General features: G+C 34.6%; 1 protein-coding gene, 1 long non-coding RNA gene and 1 other non-coding gene across 3 annotated transcripts; 1 reads left to right on the top strand and 2 right to left on the bottom strand.

Annotated features, from left to right (window-relative positions):
• Positions 1 to 1,754: 1,754 nt before the first annotated feature.
• Positions 1,755 to 2,531, bottom strand: LOC140010958 (uncharacterized). The gene is made up of 2 exons (XR_011818158.1): positions 2,339 to 2,531; positions 1,755 to 2,076 (listed from the first exon to the last, which is right to left on the bottom strand). It is a non-coding gene; the product is annotated as an uncharacterized lncRNA (long non-coding RNA).
• Positions 2,532 to 9,994: 7,463 nt separating this feature from the next.
• Positions 9,995 to 10,101, bottom strand: LOC113702583 (small nucleolar RNA R71). Its single transcript, XR_003451220.1, has one exon. It is a non-coding gene; the product is annotated as a small nucleolar RNA R71 (small nucleolar RNA).
• Positions 10,102 to 10,783: 682 nt separating this feature from the next.
• Positions 10,784 to 11,620, top strand: LOC113700859 (uncharacterized). The gene has a single exon (XM_027221293.1). The coding sequence runs from the start codon at positions 10,784 to 10,786 to the stop codon at positions 11,618 to 11,620; it is 837 nt and encodes a 278-aa protein (XP_027077094.1).
• Positions 11,621 to 23,829: the final 12,209 nt, after the last annotated feature.

Genomic DNA, 23,829 nt, shown 5'->3' with positions numbered 1-23,829 from the left:
GTCTAACTCTTAAATGTTATTAGAGTAAATCTTATATACACTAACAATGTATACGTTATCACGGTTGAATGCACGACAAATTTGCAAAATTTGGGTCTCAAATTCAAATTCGAATTATGTGTTATGCATCCAATGGTGAAAGTGTGTACGCTATTAGTGTATAGAGGATTAATCTATAGTATTTTATACATATATAAAAAGATGTTGGGTTTTGCATTTCATGTATGACAGCCTCCTTGGGGGTGTATTTATCAAATTTAGATATAGTACTAGTCATAATTTTAGTGCATATGATACAAGTGTTTTATGCAATGGGTAGCAATGAAATTACCTTTTTGTTTAGTGTTATAACAGCATTCTTCACAAGTTGAGCTATGACAAGAGCATTGGCTGTTTTTTTTTAAAAAAAAAAAATTTTGAACTTCAATTGCAATTAATTAACCTAATTATAACCTGAACAACTGTTACCACCATACCTCGGGAGGTATCAACTCTGCCTGAATTTTTGCTGCAAATCATGCTCGTGAAAAAATGTGGACAGATTTTGGAGGTTCTTTAATAGAGGTCACTCCATTAGCAGATCAGGAGCCTTTTGAGTTGAAAGTTTGTCTAGTTCCATCAAGTTGTGTAGTTTATGTACGCGTTTACAATAGAGGCTTGTTTGGCAGACAAGTTTTTTGTCAAGTTTGCCTGTTACAAGTTTTTAAAAAACTTTAGCTACAGTAATCTTAAAAAATTTCTTAAAGTTTTTAAACTATACATTTTTAAATATTAAAAAAAAACGCACTTCAAAAATTTTTTAAAAAACTTCTATAGTAAATTATAGTAAAATTTTATACAAACATCCAAAAAACTCACTTGTCAAATGGGGCTAGAAGTTTAAAATAGTTAGACATAATTGGATAGATTCATTTGGAGAGACCCCTGATCCTCCATTAACAACTTGTGATATTAATTGTATCAACAAGAGAAATAGGAAACTACAAAAGGATAAATAGTAGCATGCTGTGCCCGAAATCTGCATGAGCACATCATCTTGAGTCGAAAGGTTCATGTGGTTTATGAGATTCCACGTTACTATCTTAGCAGCTTCTTTCAATGAATACCTATCAACAATTTTCTAAACATCTAAGATATTCAGAGGTTAGACTTATCTTTTTAGCCCAACAGGTTTAATCATCAATGCTACAGCAAACCGCTAACCCGTTACAATTTACTATGCAAATGATGTTTGTTAGCCCTTGCATTCAGATACTTTCTCAATTTGATTTTACTTCTTCAGAAAATTAACACCTCATGCTTCTTCTACCACAACCTATTCTCTTTCTGTAAAAAAATATGAGTCATGGAACTCAAAATAGAAGTAAGAAGTTCATACGTACTGTGTTTATTGTGATGAGGAGTTTAACTCCGAATCGGGCTTCCAATTTTTTGTTGATAATGACGTTAATATGTAGAATAAGCCTACATTTGTTGATAATAATCTTGTGGCATCATTAAACTGAAATGATTTATTTGCAGGTAATTAGCGAAGGTACTTCGTTTGGAAACACAATTGTGTAGAAGAATCCTCACTTTGATTTCAAGTAAATTAAGTTCTCGTTCAAAAGAAGGGCACAATATATTCTCAAGTAAATTCTCAAATCGGAAAAGTAAAACGAGATATAATTCTAGCCCAGAAGAAAAAGAAAAAAAGAGAAAGACCCAGTGATATAATTAATCAGATCAAAAGGTGAGTGGGGAAGAAGAAAGAGTTCAAGTAAAGATAAACCTTTATTTCAGAGACTAACAAAAGCCACAAAGAATTCTATTCACTAGTCAATGCATGGATCATCATCTTTTAACTTCTTCTATTCCTATTTCAACTCTAGATTTTAGGGGCGACTAATGTATAAGAATGGCCTTGATCATCAACTCTGCTGCCTTCAATAGTCCTCGTATACAACTGGTGAATATGGCCCTCCGGCATTGGCATCCATTTTCTCATCGGTTGAATCCGTTGCCGCGTTATTTTGTGGAGGGTTGGTTTGAATCGGGGGCCTGCTTGGTCCTTCTTGCGATGTAGAAGCACATCTTCTGAAAAAACGTAAGACCGCGGAGCAGACGCAAATTAAATTAGTTTGAAGATCAGTAGAAAATTTCAAGAATGCAACACAATCCATCATTGGATATATGCAAAATGGCGATTTTTATTCTTTTGATCATCTTCTGTACGATTGAACTGGAGGTACTTTTATTCTTCTCATTTAATGCACAACTGAAAACTTATAGCCATGGAGAAAATAGCATAAGTCAAGATGTTAAGAGCAACGAGCAGAAACAATAAGATCGAACTTACATAACAATACTTGGAATCCTATGAGGGTCGGAGCTGAGAACTTTAAGCAAGTTCTTTGGCACGAAGCTACCAATAGAAGCCATTTGTAATAGTCAGATACAAAACTTTGCCTGATTCTTTCAAAAAGGAAAAAAAAAAAAAAAAACAGCCAAAAGATGCTCTTCTTTTCTGACTAGAGACTAGAGAGCAAGATCTGTTGTCTTTGACAAAAGTAGCACCACTATAAGTCTATAAAATCTTCGAATTATGTTCTGAGGGAAATGAGAGCAATCGGGACGACTATTTATAGAGAATTCCCTGCACTTGATTCTGATAAGGACGTATGAGAAGAAGCATCATGGACGGAGACCACTTTCTTGTTTTTGTTTTCATGTTTTTGGAGTAAATATACAGCATGTTATCAATTCCAATCCCTTATGGCAGTAAAAAATATGGACCGCTTCTCAGTAAATGCAGTCAACGGTTGGCCGTGATCCACTGTTGATTCCGGCGTCATGTTTCAGTTATGTTTGAAAAGCATATGGAAGAGAAGCGGGATTGGAACTTTGACTGCTTGGTGGATGAATTTTTTTTTTCCTTCTCTTTGGCTTTCTTCTTTTTTTTTTTGGTTGCCCGCCCGGTATCCGAAGCGTTGCCCCGACTAATCCGAATCCGACCCGCATCGCGCACCTGGTTATGATGGGTGAATCTCCCAACAGAAGTGTCTGTGTACACTAGGACTCGAACACGAGACCTACTTAAGCGAATCCGAGCCGCTTACCATTCAGACCAACATCTATTGGTTGCTTCAATTAAGCCCAGGTTAATTGTTGAATATCCAATAGTACTACATTCAAACAGTAATATTAGACGTGATTGTTGACCTATCTATTTCTGGAAAAAGAATAGCACGTTCAGATGAGCCGTGCTGAATAGATGATGCAAAGGTGTGATGCATATTATAGGTATGGATCACAACTCAATCATGTTGGAATTGTCCAAATTCGCACGTTAATAAGTGAATTTGAGTATATAATGAAATTTGAATAGGTTTAGAAGTGGGTGATTCAATTAAATCCATCTAATTAATGAATAATCGATTGACTCGCATTGCTTAATTATATCTATTTAAAAATAACTGCACACCTAAAATCAATTTTTGGTGTATGATAAGTAGGTATAATTGAATTTTTTACCGATTCAGTAACAATAAAATGTCATTATTTTTTTTTTTGTCAAATAACATTTGAAAAGAACAGAAAAAAATCAATTAAAATTTCAAACGGATCATAAATTGGTAACCGACGATGGATATGAATGAGTTGAGTCAGTTATTCCTATAAGTAATTTATAACCCGTCCAAACTCGTCGAATTATGACCCATTTTCAGACATCTCATATACATACAGTAGCCCTGAAATTTGCAGTAATTGTTCCTTCAGCTATGAAGCTCTTGAGCATTATCATTTTTCCCAACCGACGATGTTGATGTTAACATTGCACTTCCTAAGGCGCTGGGAGTAATAATCAACTGTGAAATGATGATCTAGTCATGATCAAAGCATCGTGCTCACGCCCCTTGAAATCCAATATGCGTCAACAAAAACGTGGGTAGGTTTCAATTCATTGCAGAAAACCAATCAACTTTAGGCAACACTCAAGAGTCACTATGCAATGGTCGGAGCAGACGGCGATCCGTACTCGAGGGAAATTACCCACTTCGCATGTGATGGTCATTGGTCGGCATGAGAATCATATTACGACTTGATTTTGACCCTGGAAAATTTGATTTTTTGAGTTTCCATAATTGATTAGATACAGATTTAATTACTACAATCTATATGAAAGCCTAAAACGGATTTGTGTTTCGGTAACTAGTGTTAGCGACATATAAAACTCAAAGACGAATTAATATACATTGCCAGCCTAGCCTGAGAAGCTTTATGTCGGTCTTGAATAACTATTAAACATACCTAGCAGTTGGTTCAGAAACTCTTTCATTGATTCATGAACAACTATTAGGCATCTATTAGTTGTTCCGAACCGACATAAAATTTTCCCTGCTAGCTTATACTGTTATATTGAACAATTCAAAAATTACTAATCTATTTTTTTTTTCACTTGATAGGTATTAAGCTATTCGAGTGTCTAAAATTCAAATCCCTTTTGATTCGATGCTACTTTGCCATGGTGCAATAAGGTTTCTCAATTTTTAATGTTCTCTCTTCTTCGTTATTTTCTTTGACATTCTTGTGTCCAATTTTCTCTTTGTTTTAGATAATTTATGTTTTTCAACTTGAAATTATATCCACTAATACAAGATACAATACAACATATCTGAACTTTTTCTTATGTATCATGACAAAATGTATATATTTCTTTTTCCTTAAAAGTGGGGGAAAAGAAACAATAATGTCACCGAGGGAGAGAACTAGGAGCCTAAATAAATAAATTATTCCAATTAACTAGACCTATTTCTGTATTTCAGCAGATTTAGGCAGCTTTTGAAATCAAAGCATTGCGCTTGAAGCCCCATGAATAATATTAACACCAATTTAAAAAAAAAATTCTGAAATCGAAGAATGGTTAATACAAACGAACAAGAAAAGAAGAATACTAGCTCAATCAATGAAAAAGAAAAGTACTAGTTCACCAAATTTACCCTAAAAGCTCTGAGAAACTCCAAAAAATTGTCACTTTTTGGAACTACCCATGCACCTTGCTCTATTATATGTGGAATTATGCATCATTTTCTGCATTTCAAATCGCCATTTTATTGGTCGGTTAGAATCTAGAAAAGCATAACAAGATCCGAGAAAATATCACATACTTATATAACATGTAACTTGCAATCCAACATTGGCCCGTTGTAAAAATGTTATACTTAAAAAAAAAAGGGAGACTAGTTATTAAATAAGGATTTTTTTAACAGGTGCTCGTTGGATACTCGTTAATATATCTAAAATTCATTTAACTTACAATTATTAAAATCTTGTACTCAACACCGATTGGAACCACCATACTTTAAAAATTACCTAGAGCTTATTTAGTAAAATCAGACTATCTATGTTATTAAAAAAGGGGGATAATTTCAGAAACCTCCCCTGGGGTTTCTAATAATTTCACTAGCCTCCCTTGAAGTTTGCATAATTGCATAAATCTCCCCTGAAGTTAAGATTTTGATAGCAAAATTAGTCCAATTAGAAAAAGTAACATTAAAAAGGTACTTTAAGGAGAGAAAAAAACTTTTATTTCATAAATACCCCTTATGCATGTATATAAGTTGTATTTATAAAAGAATAAAAATAATTAAAATTTAGAAACAATTAATACATACATTTCATCACTCAAAAAGTTCACATTTGATAAATTAGATAATGCAAATAAGTAACAAAACTACACCAATAATCAAAAGATTCAATAAAACAGATTAGTCATTTCTTTTGACATGATGTTTACTATAACACTTGTGATTTTGAACAGAAAAATTTTCAAATTTGCCTTTTATTTCCCTTCGTTCTTCTTTACTAATATCTAATAATCAAATAATTAGAGTACTAATTAACGAAAATAACTGTTGAAAATTTCTTCAATAATGAACGATGACTTTTATTAATAAAATAACATCAATTGATATACCTAATGGAGGAAAAGAGAGAAAAAGGCAAATTTTTAAAAAAAATTTAGTGGTAAAATTGCATATTTAAATATACATTTTTTAAGTGGTAAAATGTGTATATTAATTGTTTCTAACGTTTATTAATACAACTTATATACATGCACAGGGGTATTTATGGAATTAAAGTTTCATCTCTCTTCTTAAAGTACCTTTTTAATGTTAGTTTTTTCTAATTGGACTATTTTTGTTATAAAAAGCTTAATATCAAGGGAGGTTTGTGTAATTTTACAAACTTCAAGGGAGGATAGTGAAATTATCAAAAACCTCAGGGGAGGTTTCTGAAATTATCCCTAAAAAAGGAGACTAACCAACTAATGAGAGTCTAGTGGAGCTGGAAAGAGTTGAATCAAGTCAAATTTTGATCTAATAGAGTCGAATTTTCATTTAATTTTATCAATCTTGAACTCGAGCCTACTCAAACTTAAAAAATAAAAAAATAATTATTTTAAAATTTTAAAAATGAATAAAATATTTATTTTTCTTAAAAAATAATAATTATTATTATTATATCATTTTTATAAATTATTAGATTATTATTAAAAATGAATAAAATTTCATTTTCTTAATAAAAAATGATAAAATAATTATTTTATCAAGGCATTTGCGAGCACTTAGAAATACTCTCAGTCAAAACTCGACTCAAACTTGAGGCGACCAAACTAAGCTATCGAATTCGAGTTGAGTATAGAGAAAATCAACTCATTTGCTTGCAACCCTAGAGACTAGATGATTATGAAAGATCAGGTATGCAAGTAAGTAGGTAGGGTTGCTGCGGATAGGGAAAACAGTAAAAGAAATAAACCACATATTTCCCCATTGGAAAAGTACTTGGAAACCTCTGGGTGCAGGTACCCCTTGGCACGGGTAAGTTATAATGTCTGGCTTGTAGGAACGAAAAACAAATGCTCCACCCTCCTAGTTCTTCCTCCATTGTATCAAGAAAGATACTTCTAAACCCCTTAAATTGCTATTTTGTTCCTTATAATTTGGAGTCTAGACGACTGACAAAGTGCACAGCAAATCCACGTTATTTATTCGGGAGTTTTGTGAATTAAGAGTTAGTAAAAGTCCATAAATTTGAGAAACCGTATATAGTTCGATAATTTAGTGCAATGGAAAGAAAGTGAATATTTGGTAATCACACGAGATATATTATTTGTATGTTTTGCTAAACATTTTCAATTTAGTACTGTCGAATACTATCAAACTTCATTTCGATTAATCCCAAATTTTAGTTCCATGCATATATAGAAACTGAAGCAGCCTCAAAGTCAAGCCATCTTGCAAATAAAATTTAGCAATACAGAACACTGGTAGCATTATGAATATGATAATCTTGTTACAGAACAATACATCACCAAACATCAACTAGAAAAAGAGAAAAAGAAGACGTACTTATAGACAAACCACCTTATTCTTTCAGTAATTAGTAAAACAAGCCACTACATATTACTACTACTTGGTAAGTGCCACACATATAATATAATCATTCCTGATGAACTGTGGACGAAGTTCTCCTTCAACTTCAGAACTAGTTAGCCATTGTCTGCTTGATTTCTCTTGCGGCAACATTCTTATTTCCTCGAACTCTGTTGTCTCCACTTGTGCTCAAACTGGTGGCCTCTGTCGTGTTGTTGGTTCTATCGTTGCTTGAAGCTGGTATATTTTCAGTTTATGGAGGGTTGGTTTCGATCTTTGGCCTGTCAACTGCGTCAGTGTAGGATCTTCTGAAGTTTATAAGGACCAGAAATGAAAAAAAAAATCATTATGAATGATAGGTTGTAATTTTATTATTTATTTTCCCTATTACCTGATCTGATGTGAATTAATTATTAGATTCTACTCATTTTTTGTAATTTGCATTTATTTCAGGGAGTAGAACAAAAATACCACAACCAAGGCCAATTTGACAGTCATCAAGAAAGAATTCAAATGAAAGGCATACAGGGGCATTTTGGGAACAAAAGAGATGCAAGCCCTTTTTGGGTAATTTGGGCCGAAGTGTTCTTTTCCCCTAGGAGCCGCCGCACAAGAGGAGATCTTAGTTAACAATTAGGTAGAAAAATTGGGCAGAGGACAAGCACTACTTTTAGGCTTTAGCTTAGTTTTTCTTTTGACTTTTCCTCTTTTCGTCTTGTTGTGCTTTTGCTTCCATCGGATGTGAAGGCAAAGAAAAGCAATTGGGCATTCTTTGTAATCTTGACTTTTCCTTAATTGCCGAACCAAATTGAATTTTCTCAATTTTGGAGACCATGGCCACAATTGTTGCTGCAACTTTGTGTGGGTCTTTCTTATCCAAGATGAACTAAATCTCCTTCTCTAGTCAAGGAACAACGGAGGTTTTGATTCACATAAAACTTGTGAGATCGATTTAATTTTATCTTTTTCATTTTATTTATTAGTATTCGCATATTCTCTGATTACAGTGATTTTAATCGTCCAATTAATTGATTGTCTTGGATCCGGATAATTAGTTGATTGGGTAATCTATTGTCAATTAGGGCATTAAATCCGTAATTATTTAATTGCCTTGAAATAGTGACAACTGGCATGATTGGATTTGTGTCAGGGGAATACACGGGCTAATCTGAAATAACCCTAGTAGTGCGTTATTTGGTTAGAATAGGGCTCCTCTAATACGTAAGGCAATTGGGGAATTAAATTCTATGGGCGTACCTAGGATTATTTCTCAATTAAAGCAGTGATTAACGAGTGTACCTTAATCACCAACACAGTAAGGAGGGGTTGACTGTCATCGCTTGTTTGGCAGTTATAACCTATTTATTAATAAATAATTGAAATTGCTTGTGCATCGATGATCGATCAATTAAGTGAATCATTGCTGAAGTTATTTCTTGGCTAGATCTTTAATTATTATTACCTTAATTTTAGCGATTGCCATTTGATTTTTAGTTGCCTATTTTATTTTACTTTTAATTGTTTCCTTGTCTTAATTGTTTTAGACCTTTAATTATTGCTGCTCTAATTTTAGTGAATTATCATTTAATTTCTAATTAGCTATTCATTTTTATTTGAATTTCTTTGATTGTCAACTTCTGCACAAAAACACTCCCTGTGTTATTTTTGGATTTTGAAAGAGACAAATACCCCCAATCTCTGACAATACGACCCTACTTGCCCTGTTTATAAATTAATATTTATTTGTGAAAAAGCCATCCCATTCGGGTATATCGAATCAAGCAAACTCTTCAGGAACAGGGTGAATCGAGTAACCCATTGCACACCTAGACTCCCTGCTCCAGTACTTGGAATCGGGTTTTGGCTATTTTAATTGACAAATAGATTTATTTTTATTATTGCACAGGCTTCGACAACCTGTCAATTTTTGGCGCCGTTGCCGGGGACTGGCGTTATTATTTGTTTCTTTTTAAGTTCATTTTTGCTCTAATTTTCTAGTATTTTTCTAATGTATGCCTCGGTTTTCTCGTATAGGTGAATTGATTTTTGACCCTGAAATAGAGAAGATCGCGCGTAAAACGAGAAAGGAAACCAGACAACTCAGAGAGAAGCAGTCCAGTGTTGCATCTCAAGGACTTGAGCTAGAGGTTGAGTCAACGGATTTGCGTAGTGATAACTCAAGTGATTCAGACCAAGAGGAAGTCACCATGGCGAATGCACAAACACTAAGGGAGTTGGCCGCTCCCAATTTAAATCAGCAACCTCTATGCATTACTTTCCCAAGTTTAAATGATAACACTCCATTTGAATTAAAATCTAGTCTAATTCATCTTTTGTCATCATTCCATGGTTTACCAGGTGAGGAACCGTATAAACACCTGCAAGAGTTTGATGTAGTTTGCAACAGCATGAAGACCCCAGGTATTATAGAAGAGCAGATAAAAATGAGGGCATTCCCCTTCTCCTTGAAAGACTCTGCAAAAGACTGGTTGTACTACCTACCCCCAGGTAGTATCACCACGTGAGACCAATTGAAGAAAAAATTTTTAAATAAATATTTTCCTGCGTCCAGCGCTGCAAGTCTAAGGAAAGAAATTTGTGGGATCAAACAACATCCAGGGGAGTCGCTTTATGACTACTGGGAGCGGTTTAAAAAGTTGTGCATCAAGTGCCCCCAACATCAAATAAGTGAGCAGTTGCTCATACAATATTTTTACGAGGGGCTACTCTTCAGAAACAGGAGTATAATTGATGCTGTGAGTGGAGGGACACTGGTGAACAAAACCCCTCGGGCAGCATGGGAACTAATTGAGGGAATGGCCGAGAATTCACAACAGTTCGGTACGAGAGAGGATGTCCCGATACGCAAGGTAAATGAGGTAGATACATCTTTTATCCAGCAGTAGTTGATGGAGTTAACCTCGTTTGTTAGGCAACTGGCTGTAAGAAATGCATCTCAGGCCAAAGTGTGTGGAATTTGTGCTACGATGGGCCATTCTACAGATATGTGCCCGATGATTCAGGAAGAAAATGCAGAGCAAGTGAACATGGCTGGTCACGCGCCCGCGCCAAGAAAGGCCTATGACTCGTACTCGAACACATACAATCCGGGATGGAGAGATCACCCTAACTTCAGTTATGGAGGCAATAGGCAGCCCAATTTTGCACCTAATAGACCATAGGGGCATCACTAGCAGTATTAGCCCCGCCCACCGCCACCACCGCCACCTCCGCCACCAAGCTCTAGTCCATCTTTAGAGGAGATGATGAAGCAATTAATTGCTAATCAACAAAAGACAGATTCTGACCTACAAGGTATGAGAAATCAACTGGGCCAGATACTAGTAATGCAAAATTTGCTAAGTCAGATGGCAGTGGCAATCAACTGCTTGGAATCCCAAGTTTTTGAAAAATTGCCTTCTCAACCTGAATTGAACCTGAAGAATATAAGTGCAATGACGTTAAGGAGTGGGAAGGAAATTCAGGGGTCCGAACTCACGATTTCCAAGGACAAAGATAAGGAAAGGATCGATAATGAGCTTGAGAAGGAGGACAACAATGGCACAAATGAAAAGGTACTCCCTGATCTAGTCATTACAGTTAGAACTAACCCGCCTCCCTTTCCTAACAGGTTGGAGAAACCGAGGAAGCAGGATAAGAAGAAAGAGATCCCGCAGGTGTTCCGCAAGGTAGAGATCAATATTCCCCTGTTAGATGCCATCAAGCAAGTGCCGAAGTATGCAAAGTTTTTGAAGGACCTATGTGTCAACCGACAGCAGCTGAGAGGGGATGAAAGGGTCATTGTGGGGGAGAACGTGTCAGCAGTTCTCCAAAGGAAGTTTTCACTGAAGTGCGGGGATCCAGGTAGGTTTACTGTTCCATGTAGGATAGGTAATACTTTGATTAGGAATACCCTGCTGGACTTAGGAACATCGATCAACGTAATGCCTAAGTCTATGTATGCTTCTCTGAATCTCGGTCCATTAAAAGAAATTGAGTTAATAATCCAATTAGCTAACCGAACAAATGCATACCCTAATGAGTTGGTCGAGGATGTGCTGGTTAAAGTTAATGAATTGATATTCCCGGCTGACTTTTATGTACTTGATATGGATGATGACCATTCTCCCAACCCTTCACCTTTGCTATTAGGTAGACCCTTGTTGAGCACAGCACAGACAAAAAATGCTGCTGTGTGCTATTGACTGGCCAGCGGGGGTTGATAAGGTGAACAGGGAAAGTAAGTGGAGTCTACGGAGCATGAGTATTTTGGTTGATGGAGTGTCAACAGGCGTTCAAGCTGAACTAGCTTTGAAGCCACCCATATCCTACCATTGTGATGTTACATTTCTATCTATTAATGTGAAATATCTTGGTTTACATGTTTATTTGAATGTGATTTTATATTTTTACCCCCGATTATTCACTAAGCATATAGATTACCCCATTTCATTTGTTTTCCTTAGCAGGGGGTACGAGCGAGGGGTGAGACTTGTACAGAGTAGTCTAGTTTTGAAATTTGGAATTGTATTCGCGCTAGCACCCGACTAGGGTTGATTGGACTTGGATTGTAAACACGTTAATGTATTTGGGCGTGTATAAGTCTTGTAGCTAGATCTGAGCATCAATGTATATATTAAGTTTGAACTTGTTGTATTTCTTATTTGATATGAATGTAAGTTATTTTCTCGAGTTTCGAGTGAATGAGTTCTGACGAGAGTTGGGCAGGCGATCCGCTAAACCCTTTGGTACGCCCTAGGGGGAGGTGGGGTCGTCACAGATGGTATCAGAGCCACTTCGTGTTATCTCTGCGCGGAGTGAGTTTGGGCCACATGGTGATATGGTCTCAATTATGTGAATATGTATAAAGGACTAAGTGCACTTCTTGTGCATAAGTTGTGAACTAAGAAAGTGGTAAGTGTAAAATCTTTATCATGATACTTGAGGTAGATAGATGTGTACGTCAGGTAGGAATCTTAAACTTTATTGATTTGTACTTGGGAGCGTACGGCCTAAGTTGTAAATTCTCTTAGTTTGGATTCTTATACTTGAGTACTAAATACTTTTCCTGAGAGAACACTTGTGAATTCGGAAAGGGTATAGTCTCGTGTATTATGAGGTGACTAGAAATCATAAGTGACTTTGAGATAAGTTCTGGTGGCAAAGGTCCGAGCACGGAGGATTCTTGTATTGGACTTGAAATTTACCCGATTGAGGAGATTGGTATCTTAGACTAGTTCAATAATAGTTTGGCGAGGGTTTTGATAGATTGTGGTTAGATTTGGACTTTGCCAGTTGCTGTGAATGTTAAAGTGCTAGCTTTGCAAGCCTATTTCATTTCTCCTATGCATGTGAAAATTTGTTATGTGTTTACTTGATTTTGAAACTAAATAGGTTGAGATAGGGTGTGGAACTTTTGAGATACGAAGTATGCTTTAGGATTTCATTATGTACATAAGTGATAAGGGTACTCCTTGTGTTAAAATTCCAGAATAAGAATACATGGCATAGCTACCTTCTTGTCTATTTCATTTGAGAATAGCTCTGTTTAATCTCTCCTGGTTGGATTGAAATACATAGAGTGACAAATTTCTTGAGGTGAACTTTACTATTAGTGATGAACTCATTAATGAGGTATTACAGTATTCCAACCCTTAGCTCGTGAAAAGATTAAGAAGATTTGAATGAAAGGTTGGAATTTTGAGGACGAAATTCTTTTAAGTAAGGGAGTGTGTGACACCCTGGATTTTGTGTAAGAAGAGAGAGTGTGAGAACCCGAAAGTTTTCTTATTTTCTAGCCATTATTTTAATTCCGTGCATACATTTTCTAGAATGAATTTTTTTAGCTATTTTTAGAAGGGAGTTAAGTTCCAAGACATTTTCCCGATATAAGTTAGTTCGTGTGATATTAGTAGTGTATATTGGACGTGGGACTCGCTAGTGCGGTACGTGCGATAATGTTTGATAACTAGTTGGAGTTCTGTGTTAAGGGATATTATATTACAAGATACTAGAAGACAATTAGAGATTGGCTAGGTAATTAATCATTGGTACGCAAGAAGATAGGTAACTATAACGGTTGGGTGGTTAGTAGATTAATGAGCTGTAATTAAGCTTGTGGATTACATTAAGTTGGTGATCTATGGAGTTGTAAAATCCCTCATATTTTCTTCAAATATCCTTTTATTTTGATTAAATTATTTTATAATAGCTATACTACTCATTTACCTCCCCAGTGGTTGGAATAAAGAATAGAATTAAGAGTTTTCCCTTTTCATTCATCGTTAGGGTAAACTAAGGTTTTTACGTCTTTTCGTAGTGTGAGTAATCGGTACGGGCTGTGTACTAAATTTGGTGATTAAGAGTGACGTTTAGATAAGAAAAAGTGTGTGATTAGAAATAATAATCATAAGATAGTGAATTATAAGTGAAAACTCTAGTACGTGCGAGTTAAGGAAAAACGGTTGGAACCGACGAGTACCGTTTACCGAGTGAGTACACCACTTGACCACTACCTTATTACCTTAATAGTCTTGCTTTATTTCAGCTAATTAACCCTGAAATATCTTTTAAATTAGCCACAATTTTTGACCAAAAGAAATAAGAGAAAAGTCTAGAAAAGAAAAGCCAAGTGTCATGAACCTATGGAAGTTGGATTTTGACCAATTTCTTACCTTTGCTAAATATCTAATTTGGACTAGAATCATCTTCATTCTTCTTCAAGGCTGGCCGAACCACAGATGGAGAAAAGGGAGGGGAAACTTCATCTTCACTAATCAATTTTCTTGCTCAATTTTGAACTCCAACCATAAATCTTGCAAACCACTCCATATAAGTTACTCTTTAGGGAAGATTAAAGCTTTGTGTAGCAAAATTTTGGAAGGAAAGGTTGTGGTCTTCTCCTACAAGCATCCTAGGAAGGTATCATGGCTGCTTATCCTTTTCCTCTTCCTTAATCTTGTTTACGTTGGATAGAAACTCTTAATCTTGGGTTATGACGGTTAATTAGTGAGTTTTGCATGAGATAGTGGAATGATTAGCTAGGGTTTACATTTTCAGCCTTGATTATGGTTATTTATCTAGTAATGGATGTTATAGAGTTAGTAATTGTTGGTTTTGATGATTGAATGCTTATTAGATATGAAATTCTAGAGGAAAAGTTCAAATTCCAGAAATTGAAACTAACCTGTTTAGCTTCTGACCTGTTTAATTCGTCCATGTTAGAGGCCTAATTAGGCTTAGGTCAAAACATGAAAGTTGTAGGAAATGATTTTATATAGCTTCCTGAAAAATTTCACCTCAATCGGAGCACTATATCATGTGAAATGATAGAAATACCCCTGACTGCCAAATGCCCTGTTTTGTGGACAGTTTTCTGTCTTCTCGGTGATTACACATTTTGATATTGACAATGCACGAATTGGTTGTTGATGTCTTCATGAGACTTGTAGTTCTATGTCTTAACTTCGAAACGGTATAAAGTGTACCCCAATCCGATAAACATAGCTCCAGTTTTAGCTAAAATTCTATAAGATGTCAAATCTGATGTTTAGCTTTTATCTTCAAAAACTGATTTTTGGTTGTTTTATTAGACTTGTGTTATAAATGGATGATTTTGGAGCCTAATTGAAAGACTATGGTGGTAACATTGCTTGTGTGGGATTTTGGGACTAAATTGAGAAAAATAATGAAACCATAAATGGCTGAAAATAGGTAAACACAAAGGGCGTGCTGCCCAAATTTTCATTAGAGGTATAAACCAGCCTTTGGAGTTCTGGTTCTGTAATCTGCAAATTCGACCTAGATCTACTGAAAACTGGGTTGAGTTGTTTTCATGAAAGTTGTAACCTTTTTTCTTAGTTTCGAGACGCTACCTTGAACACCTTGATCGGATAACCACATCTCTGGTTATGATCAAAACCGTGTAACCCATTTTTATACAGTTTTCATTTCTGCGCACGCGCACATACATTTCTTTGCCCTTTTTGTCATCTTGGCCGTTTTAGTCCTTACTTCCATTTGTGATGGTTGGTTGACTGATAGTTGAGTATAATCTTCTGTCACAGGCAGTGACGAACCGGACGGAATCGGTGGACCCGTATAGAGTGCCTTGATTTGCGCGCTAACTATTTTGAGTGAGTAATTGGGTTGGTTTATATGATAAATTGTCGATGTGATTTGTATATATTGAATGGGTACTTAGGTGAGAGTGTACTTTATCTCACTCGACTTAAGCCCATTCTCTGTTGTTGACTCAATATGTGAGAACACATGCTTTGTGCTGAATAACACCCTTTTGCTGTGTGTTGTTGGGGTGATTACACAACTTGAGTTGAACCCCTTGCTGTTGGGGTGAGTACTTTGTTGAGAGATATTATCCATTGAGAGATTGGATATCTCAGGGTTTGGTTCCAACCCGGTTTCAAGGATAGACGAACTATTCGAGTCAGCCGGGGCTTGGTCGAAGATAGTTCCATGCTAACCTTGGGATTTCGTTCTTTGTTAAAGCTTTGATTAAAGTTAAGTGATTTTGTCTTGCTCGAGCTGCTGTGTGCTGTTGACTGGCCAACGAGGGTTGATAAGATGAACGGGAAAAGTAAGTGGAGTCTACGGACCATGAGTATTTTGGTTGACGGAGTGTCAACAGGCGTTCAATCTCGAGGAATTGAACTGGTTTTAAAGCCACCCGTATCCTACCATTGTGATGTTATATTTCTATCTATTGATGTGAAATATCTTGGTTTACATGTTTATTTGGATGTGATTTTACGTTTTTACCCCGATTATTCACTAAACATATAGTTTACCCCGTTCCATTTGTTTTCCTTAGCAGGGGGTACGAGCGAGGCGTGAGACTTGTACAGAGTAGTCTAATTTTGAAATTTTGAATTGTGCTCACGCTAGCATCCGACTAGGGTTGATTGGACTTGGATTGTAAACACATTAATGTATTTGGGCGTGTATAAGCCTTGTAGCTGGATCTGAGCATCAATGTATATATTAAGTTTGAACTTGTTGTATTACTTATTTGCTATGAATGTAAGTTATTTTCTCGAGTTTCGAGTGAGTGAGTCCTGGCGAGAGTTGGGCAGGCGATCCGCTAAACCCTTTGGTATGCCCTAGAGGGAGATGGGGTCGTCACAAGAACACAAAATCTTAATACAAGTACAATAAATTGAGTTTTTTTTTTTATCAACTAACTGTAACTTCTAACATTTTTGATGGGCTAATGGATCAAATTGTCTCAGTTGGATTCAGTCATCATGTATATTTGAAATTATTATTTTTTAAATAACAAGAACAAAACGTATGAGTTAATAAGGCCAATGAGAATCATATATATGCACATGTAGGACAAATAATAATTTTAATTCCAAAAATGTCTTTCCTTTAAACAAAATATGTACAAATACTAACATTTTCTTCTTTCTCATTATTAGTCATCTAAATTTGTAGCTTCCTTTATGTCGAATTACCTTAAACATGGGAGTTATATCATAAAATCTACAACATCACAAGTTTGTTAGATTAAAATGTAAAGCCAAAAATATGGGATATCACATCTAGTTTCTTTATTGATAGACCAGAAGGGATTGGAAAAGCCTTTTTGTATAGAAATTTACTGGTTGATGTAAGGTCAAAAGGATATATTACACTTGCAATTGCCACATCAGAAATGGCAATGTTAATTTTATCTAGTAGGAGAACCTCGCACTCTGGGTTCAAAATTCTAGTAGACATTATAGATGGTGTAACGTGTAGAGTGAGTCAAGAAACTACATTAGCAACTCTAATAAAAGAAGCAAAGTCAATCATTTAGAATGAAGCACCAACAATAAAAAAAGTTGCTATTGAACCTCTAGTTGATTTGCTTAGAGATTTAATAAATTCAAACAAGAATTTTGGGAGAAAGTGGCAGTTTTGGGAGGTGATTTCAAACAAGCATTACCTGCATTTCATGAAGGCACAAAGTCTAAACAATAAGTTCTTGTTCGATTAATTTTCCAAAGTGGCAACAACTTGAAAAGTTGAAATTAACAGAAAAATATGGGGCTACAAAAAAATGGATCAAAATAACATAATTAGAATACCATTTTTGAACTTAGTTGTCCATGGAAGTGATACTGGTCCACTTTACAAGTTAATTGACATAATTTATCTAAATTCAAAGACAGATCACAAAATCTACATATTTCCCTCAATAGAGAAATATTAACTAACAAAAATTGCTTTGTTGATGAAATAAATGAAGTTTTGATCAATAAATTTCCAAGAGAGCCTATTGAATATCTTAGTTTTGATGAAACTCTAAATGCAAATGATCAAGCTCAATATGTATATTTTTATTTAACACTCTTACACCTAAATTGATGTTATAACAAATTCATATATAATCCTTTTTAAAAATTTGGATCCTACAGAAGGTCTTTGCAATGGAACTAGATTGCTATACAAAAACTATAACCAGATATGTCATTCATGTTGAAATTTCTGTTGGAGATTTTGTTGGCAAACAAGTATTGATACATAGAATTCTTTTGTAACCATCAAATAATTAGCAATATCCAGTTCCATATAAAATAATAGAATACCCTATTTGCTTGTACTTTGCAATGACTATAAATAAAGCTTAGGAACAAACTCTCAATTCATTGGCATCTACCTAAAAGAACATGTGCTTTTCCCATAGCTAGCTTTATGTAGTTTTATCACATGCAAAAATATTGGCAGCTATCAAAGTTCTTATAAAGCCTTTCTATTTTGAAACTCACACTAATCCTTGATAGCGCATAAATTAGAGGGTTTTTGCATGTATTTTTGATTAATTATTTATGCCCTATATGTTTAAATTTAATAGAAAACTGCTCATTTGGTGTTATATTTTTGTCGTAGTGAGTAAAGTGAAGAAGTAAGGGAATTGGATGGAAATTCCACAAAGATTTCAAAGTTAAGGGGCCAAAATGCAATTTCAAGAGTTGTCGGTGCCGGACATGGTGCTGAATGAATCGATAAACATTCACTAGAGTTCAAACATTGGAGAAATTGATGAAATCTGGCACTAGATTTGTCGTCGGACTTATCGCCAAACTTCGTCGGATGTTTACGAGCACATATTTTCTTTAAATTTAAGAAATCTATTCCAACTGGGATTCACTTGTAATCTTTAGTAACTATAAATAGGAGATATTTAGGACATTTTTGAAGTTGAAAAATATTAGTATAGCTTACTTTAAACATAATTTCATAGTTTATTCTGGAGAAATCATGATCAAACGAAGACGAATCGAGGAATGCGAAAAGAGGAGATCAGAGCGAGCAACTGAGAAGTTTTCTTATTCTTTTTCTTATATTTGTAGCAACTCTTTGAATTCGTGATTTTAATTTCCCAATTATGTTGAACTAAAATTATTTCTAGGGTTAGAGCTTTTATGAAGGAATTTGATTAATTTTTCTAGTTCAATTTCTTAATGTTTCCTATGATTTATCTGTCTTGATCTTAATTACATGTTTATACCTGATCAACATGAACATGATATTTGAGCTGTATTAAGCTGAGAAGAGACATGGAGCTATGTACTAGATAGATGAACATGGTTAGTCTAATCATGAGAGTAGGTTAGGGTTCACATGACACCATTAAATCATCTAAATTCTTAGAGGGTTTAATTAAATCCTTGTGATCTCAAGAGAGACATGTGATTTAATTAGGAAAATTTTAGATATATCGAGAGATAATACAAAATACCCTAGTGTGAGGTGTTCATAGCCAGTCAAGAAAATAATTAGTGAATTCATTCAAATTCTAGATTAAAACCTATACCCTAGATTCTTTCCTATTTTTTCTCAACCACTATTTTATTTGACTTATTCCTTTTTTTCGCCACATACTAGTTTAATCATTCATATTCAAGCTTTGGTATTTGTTAGAATTTGCTAAAGAATTAAAGTATAGAAATAATTGTTTCTATGGATTCGGCCCCTGGATTACTCTAGGTGATTTTTATTACTACGATAGAACCTATATACTTGCAGGAATTTGTTAGTCATACAAAACATAGTATACAGAGAAGTACTAGAGGCTTCTCATGTTTCATTGCCAAGTTTATCTTCTCACATTTGCTATATTATACAGTTTCATTTTGCTGAAAGTATCTTTAATTTTCCAAAATCTAGGTAATGATGCCTAGACACATCTTGTCAATGTTTAGACACTGAAAAAAGTGGAAAAAAGGATTGTGCTTGTGCAAGTAATTGAGAGGAATGCTTTTTAGCTGACTCAGTAATCACTATCAAAGAAAATTAGATTCTTTATATTGCCTAATTCTCAAGTATACGAACACACTTAAAATAGAGAATCTTTATCTTACTTTAAATGAGAAACATGCCTGATCCTCACATTAACATGACATTATTGGAAACTAAAGCCTCTGTTGCTGCATAAGATAATTGAGTTAGACTTTTGTTCAACAAGTGGTGGCTATACTAGTGATACTACATCTCTAATGCAACACTAAGCATTGACCCTCTTGTCCACAGAGTTAGTAATTATCTGTACTTGTGGATCTTTACCTACAACACTTTGGTTGAAAATTATGTTGAACCCATTACCCCTCCGCTTACTTGAACGTTTGAGTTGGCTAATTTCTATGATAATACAATTATGCTGATATTAAGAACCTGCAAAGTAAACCTCTTATATATTATGTTCTATACATTCTTTATATAATGCTATTTCTAAGCAATAGAAATTAGTGCATTATTTCCTTTTAAAAGGTATCAAGGCTATTATCATTCATGTCCTACTATAGAAATCCCACATTCCAGACACAACCACAAGGGGTTTTGTTATAGTAGTGAAGATTGAGTCATTATAACCTAGGTTTCAATTTTTTCATTTACATTACACAAGATTATAATAAACTCCTACTAATCCACTATATTCTTCAGGACAACATTGATGGTATTATCCCTCTGGAACGCATTTGATAAGAAAGAAGGGAATAGAGTGGTAAAAAGCATTGCAACAACTCCTATGATACTTACAATGAGAATTAAAGTCACAACATTTAATTGTGAGAAATAAGTTCCATTTGTTTATTTACTGTAACATTTTACCAAATGAATTCTAACTAAGCTTTTCAAACTTTATTATCTTTTGTAACACTATCTCTCAATTTGAGATCGTCATTCTCCATCATGATCAACCCTTCAATACCAGCGGAATGCAGCTAAAAGAATGGTAAAATTATCTACTACCTAATCTTTAAATTACTAATATTTGATTTTAAATTGAGCACATACTTACCATATCAACTATTCTTTCTTAATTTCATTGAATAGATATGTTGGTCATAGATAGGAACTAAAAAAATATTGTTCAGGTCAAAGTTTATACGATTCTACTTATTTGCTGCCACTATCCGATAAGAAAATTATTGTTGAGTAGCCACGGTTCCAACCTTCGTGAGAGTTTATTGTAAGGCCCGAGCAACCTAAGAGGGGGTGAATTAGGTTGATTAAAAATATAGTAATATTAATACAATTTTTGCTTAAAATAAATTTACAAAGTTGCCTAGGCAATCAATCAAGTAATTAAGCACCAACTTGGGGAGATAGTAGAATTAAAGCAATAAACTCACTTAAGCAAATATAAAAAAAAACAATGATAAATTGGAAAGGATAATTGCAAACCACGCTAACTCCCAAGCTTTGACTCGAATTTGGAGTTGTATCCACTATTAAACTTCTTCAATTTGGTGAAGCAAACCAATCTCGTACAATGGAAGGCTCCCTTCTTGCTCACCCCAAACTCCTTTTGGTTGAACCAAGAAGTTCTACAATTTACCAAGTCAACCTTCACAAAACTACAAATTGAATGCACTCACTCACAATTGAAAAACTACACAATCTATTACAACTACACAAAGAACTACAAGAGAGAGAGAGAGTATTTTTTTTTGGCTAAAATCACTCTTGGAATCCAATCAATGTCAATAAAAGTTCCTCTTCAATTATGGAATTACTCCTTATATAGGTGCAGAAAAATGGTGCCAAATTTGCTTCCAATGGTCAAGCATTAAATGTTCCAAAAACTAGCCATTAAGACTGTCAAACATCAACACTTTGAAGTGCATCCAACAATTACATCTAATGGCAGGTTAAGAAATTTTTGTTTACAATCGACCAGATATCCAATCCTTCATACTACAGATCTACGGTGTCCGACCGTTGAACAGAGGGTTTTGATATGAGTTTTGAGTTTTTGAGACAGCTGATAATAGGTTACTATGTTTGATAGAAATTTCCATTGGTTTGTCACAATTTGACGGACATATGAAACTAGTATTGAGCGTCCGACAGTTTACAAAAACTTGCAATTTCTTTTATTTCAAATTTCTATGCTTCCCAACTTGTCAATCATTTGTTACATGATTCTTACACAAAATCATTAGTACTAATCATCATTTGTTTTGTATAATCATCAAAACTAGGGATCAAGTTCAACATGTATTCTCTGCCTATAGTTTAAGATGTTCATGACTATATTTATATATGAAAATAGCTAGCTCCTTTACATGAATGCGTAGCTATGAAAATATCCAAAATAGAATAAAGTAGTTTTGGTCAAAAGAAAGACAAAACTTAGTCTTGAGAAAAGTAGGTATTAGTTTACAACTTGGAAAAATGATCAAAGATCAGTCAATGTTACCATTGAATGGATTATAACATGTCCTTCATGCAAAGAAGAAAGAGAAGTAGAAGTTAGGTAATACGTAAACTGGAATATAATTGTTTCTATTTTTTTAAGTAGGTTTTTATATGTAGTTGCTTTCATACTTTATGGCTTTCCTTGATATGACTGTTTATTCTCTTGCAAACTATCTAGATATTTAGTCAAACTTAAAATGAAATTCTCAGATAAAAAAACTTAATAATTCACTTCTAAATGAATCTGCATAGTGTTTTTTGTCTACAATTCTAGTGATTATGAACCTATTGAGAAGTTAATTCAATCATATTTGCCAAGGTCCAATAAATTACGTTTTTTTAGTACAGACAAGGTACACCATGAGCCAATTTTAATTAACAGAAACATCACATCTTACTATATCTTACAGGTGTTGTATTTCAACCTTATTCACCAATAATACTAGCATATTGACCACAACTACCTACGATGATGATGTTGAAAACTGATAATTTTCATAGATGCACAACTAGTAGAAATAGATCGACATATAAGTTAAACTTGTGACGCCCCGAAAGTATTAGTGTGAGAACCCGTATTTTTTTCCCATTTTCTAGGTTTTATTATTTTTCGTGGCTTGTTTTCTGCATTTTCGTACTTAGGAAAAATTCTAGATGAATTTAAGGAGCAGATATAATTTTTAGATGATTTTTCTAGTATTTAATGGATTTTGAGAAATTAAGAGCGTATACCGGACGTGGGACCCACTAGTGCGAAAAGTTCGGAAAATTCGGCCAACTAGGTTAAGTTTTGGATACTGGAATTAATTTACCGGGTGTTAAGAGATAATTAGAGGAGGCTAAGTGGATTGGTATAAGAGAGACAAGTTAGGTAAGCATTTAATAAAAGGTGACAAGTGTCACCATTTAAGTGGTTTACCTTTAAGACCACTATTCATGGTCTTACCATTTGATTTAAATAAACCAAAAATCACCAAAATTTCCCATTTTCATCTCTTCAAGTGGCCGGCTCTCTCTCTCCAAAAGAAAGAAAGAAACTCTTCAAGGTTTGCTTCCATTTAGCTCAAATCCATCCAACCAACCATTGAAACTTGCAATTTCTCCATAAAACCTCTTCAATTAGTGTTTGTGAGTTGTTGTGTGAAGTTATTTGGAAAGTTAAGGTGACCAATAGCTCTCTCTCTCTTGTTCTTAAGGTAAGTTGTGAAGAACCACCCTCCTCCTTAATTGATGCTTAAATCATGCTTAGTAGTAGTATGAGATGCAAGTTTATGGATTATTTCTTGATTTGTGGTTGAAATGATGAAGTTTTATTATTTTTGGGGATTTTTCTGTTTTAATATAAGCATGATTGTGTGGCTATCTATGATGATTGGAAATGATGTTTAATGACTCTAGGAGGTGGAAAAAGTGATTAATTGCAATCAATTTCTGTTTTGGAAGAAATTTCAGAAATTTCGGTTTTGTGAAGGAACATTCTGTCCGAATTTATAGCTCATAGATAGAGGCCGAATTGGCCTTGGCTTAAAACATAAAAGTTGTAGGGAATGATATTTTAAAGGAGCCTACAAAATTTCAGGTCAATCGGAGTAGTGTGGAATGAGATAAGTCGAAATTACTATTGCTGTTCTGGTTTTACCCGAACTTGAGAACTGCGACTGGAATTGGTGAATTTGCTTGGGAATGCTTCAGAATTTATTGTTGA

This window comes from Coffea arabica, chromosome 7e (genome assembly GCF_036785885.1).
Source record: "Coffea arabica cultivar ET-39 chromosome 7e, Coffea Arabica ET-39 HiFi, whole genome shotgun sequence".
Classification (NCBI taxonomy): domain Eukaryota; kingdom Viridiplantae; phylum Streptophyta; class Magnoliopsida; order Gentianales; family Rubiaceae; genus Coffea; species Coffea arabica.
The sequence above is the reverse complement of the archived record's forward strand: the minus strand, read 5'-3'. Positions and strand labels throughout refer to the sequence as shown.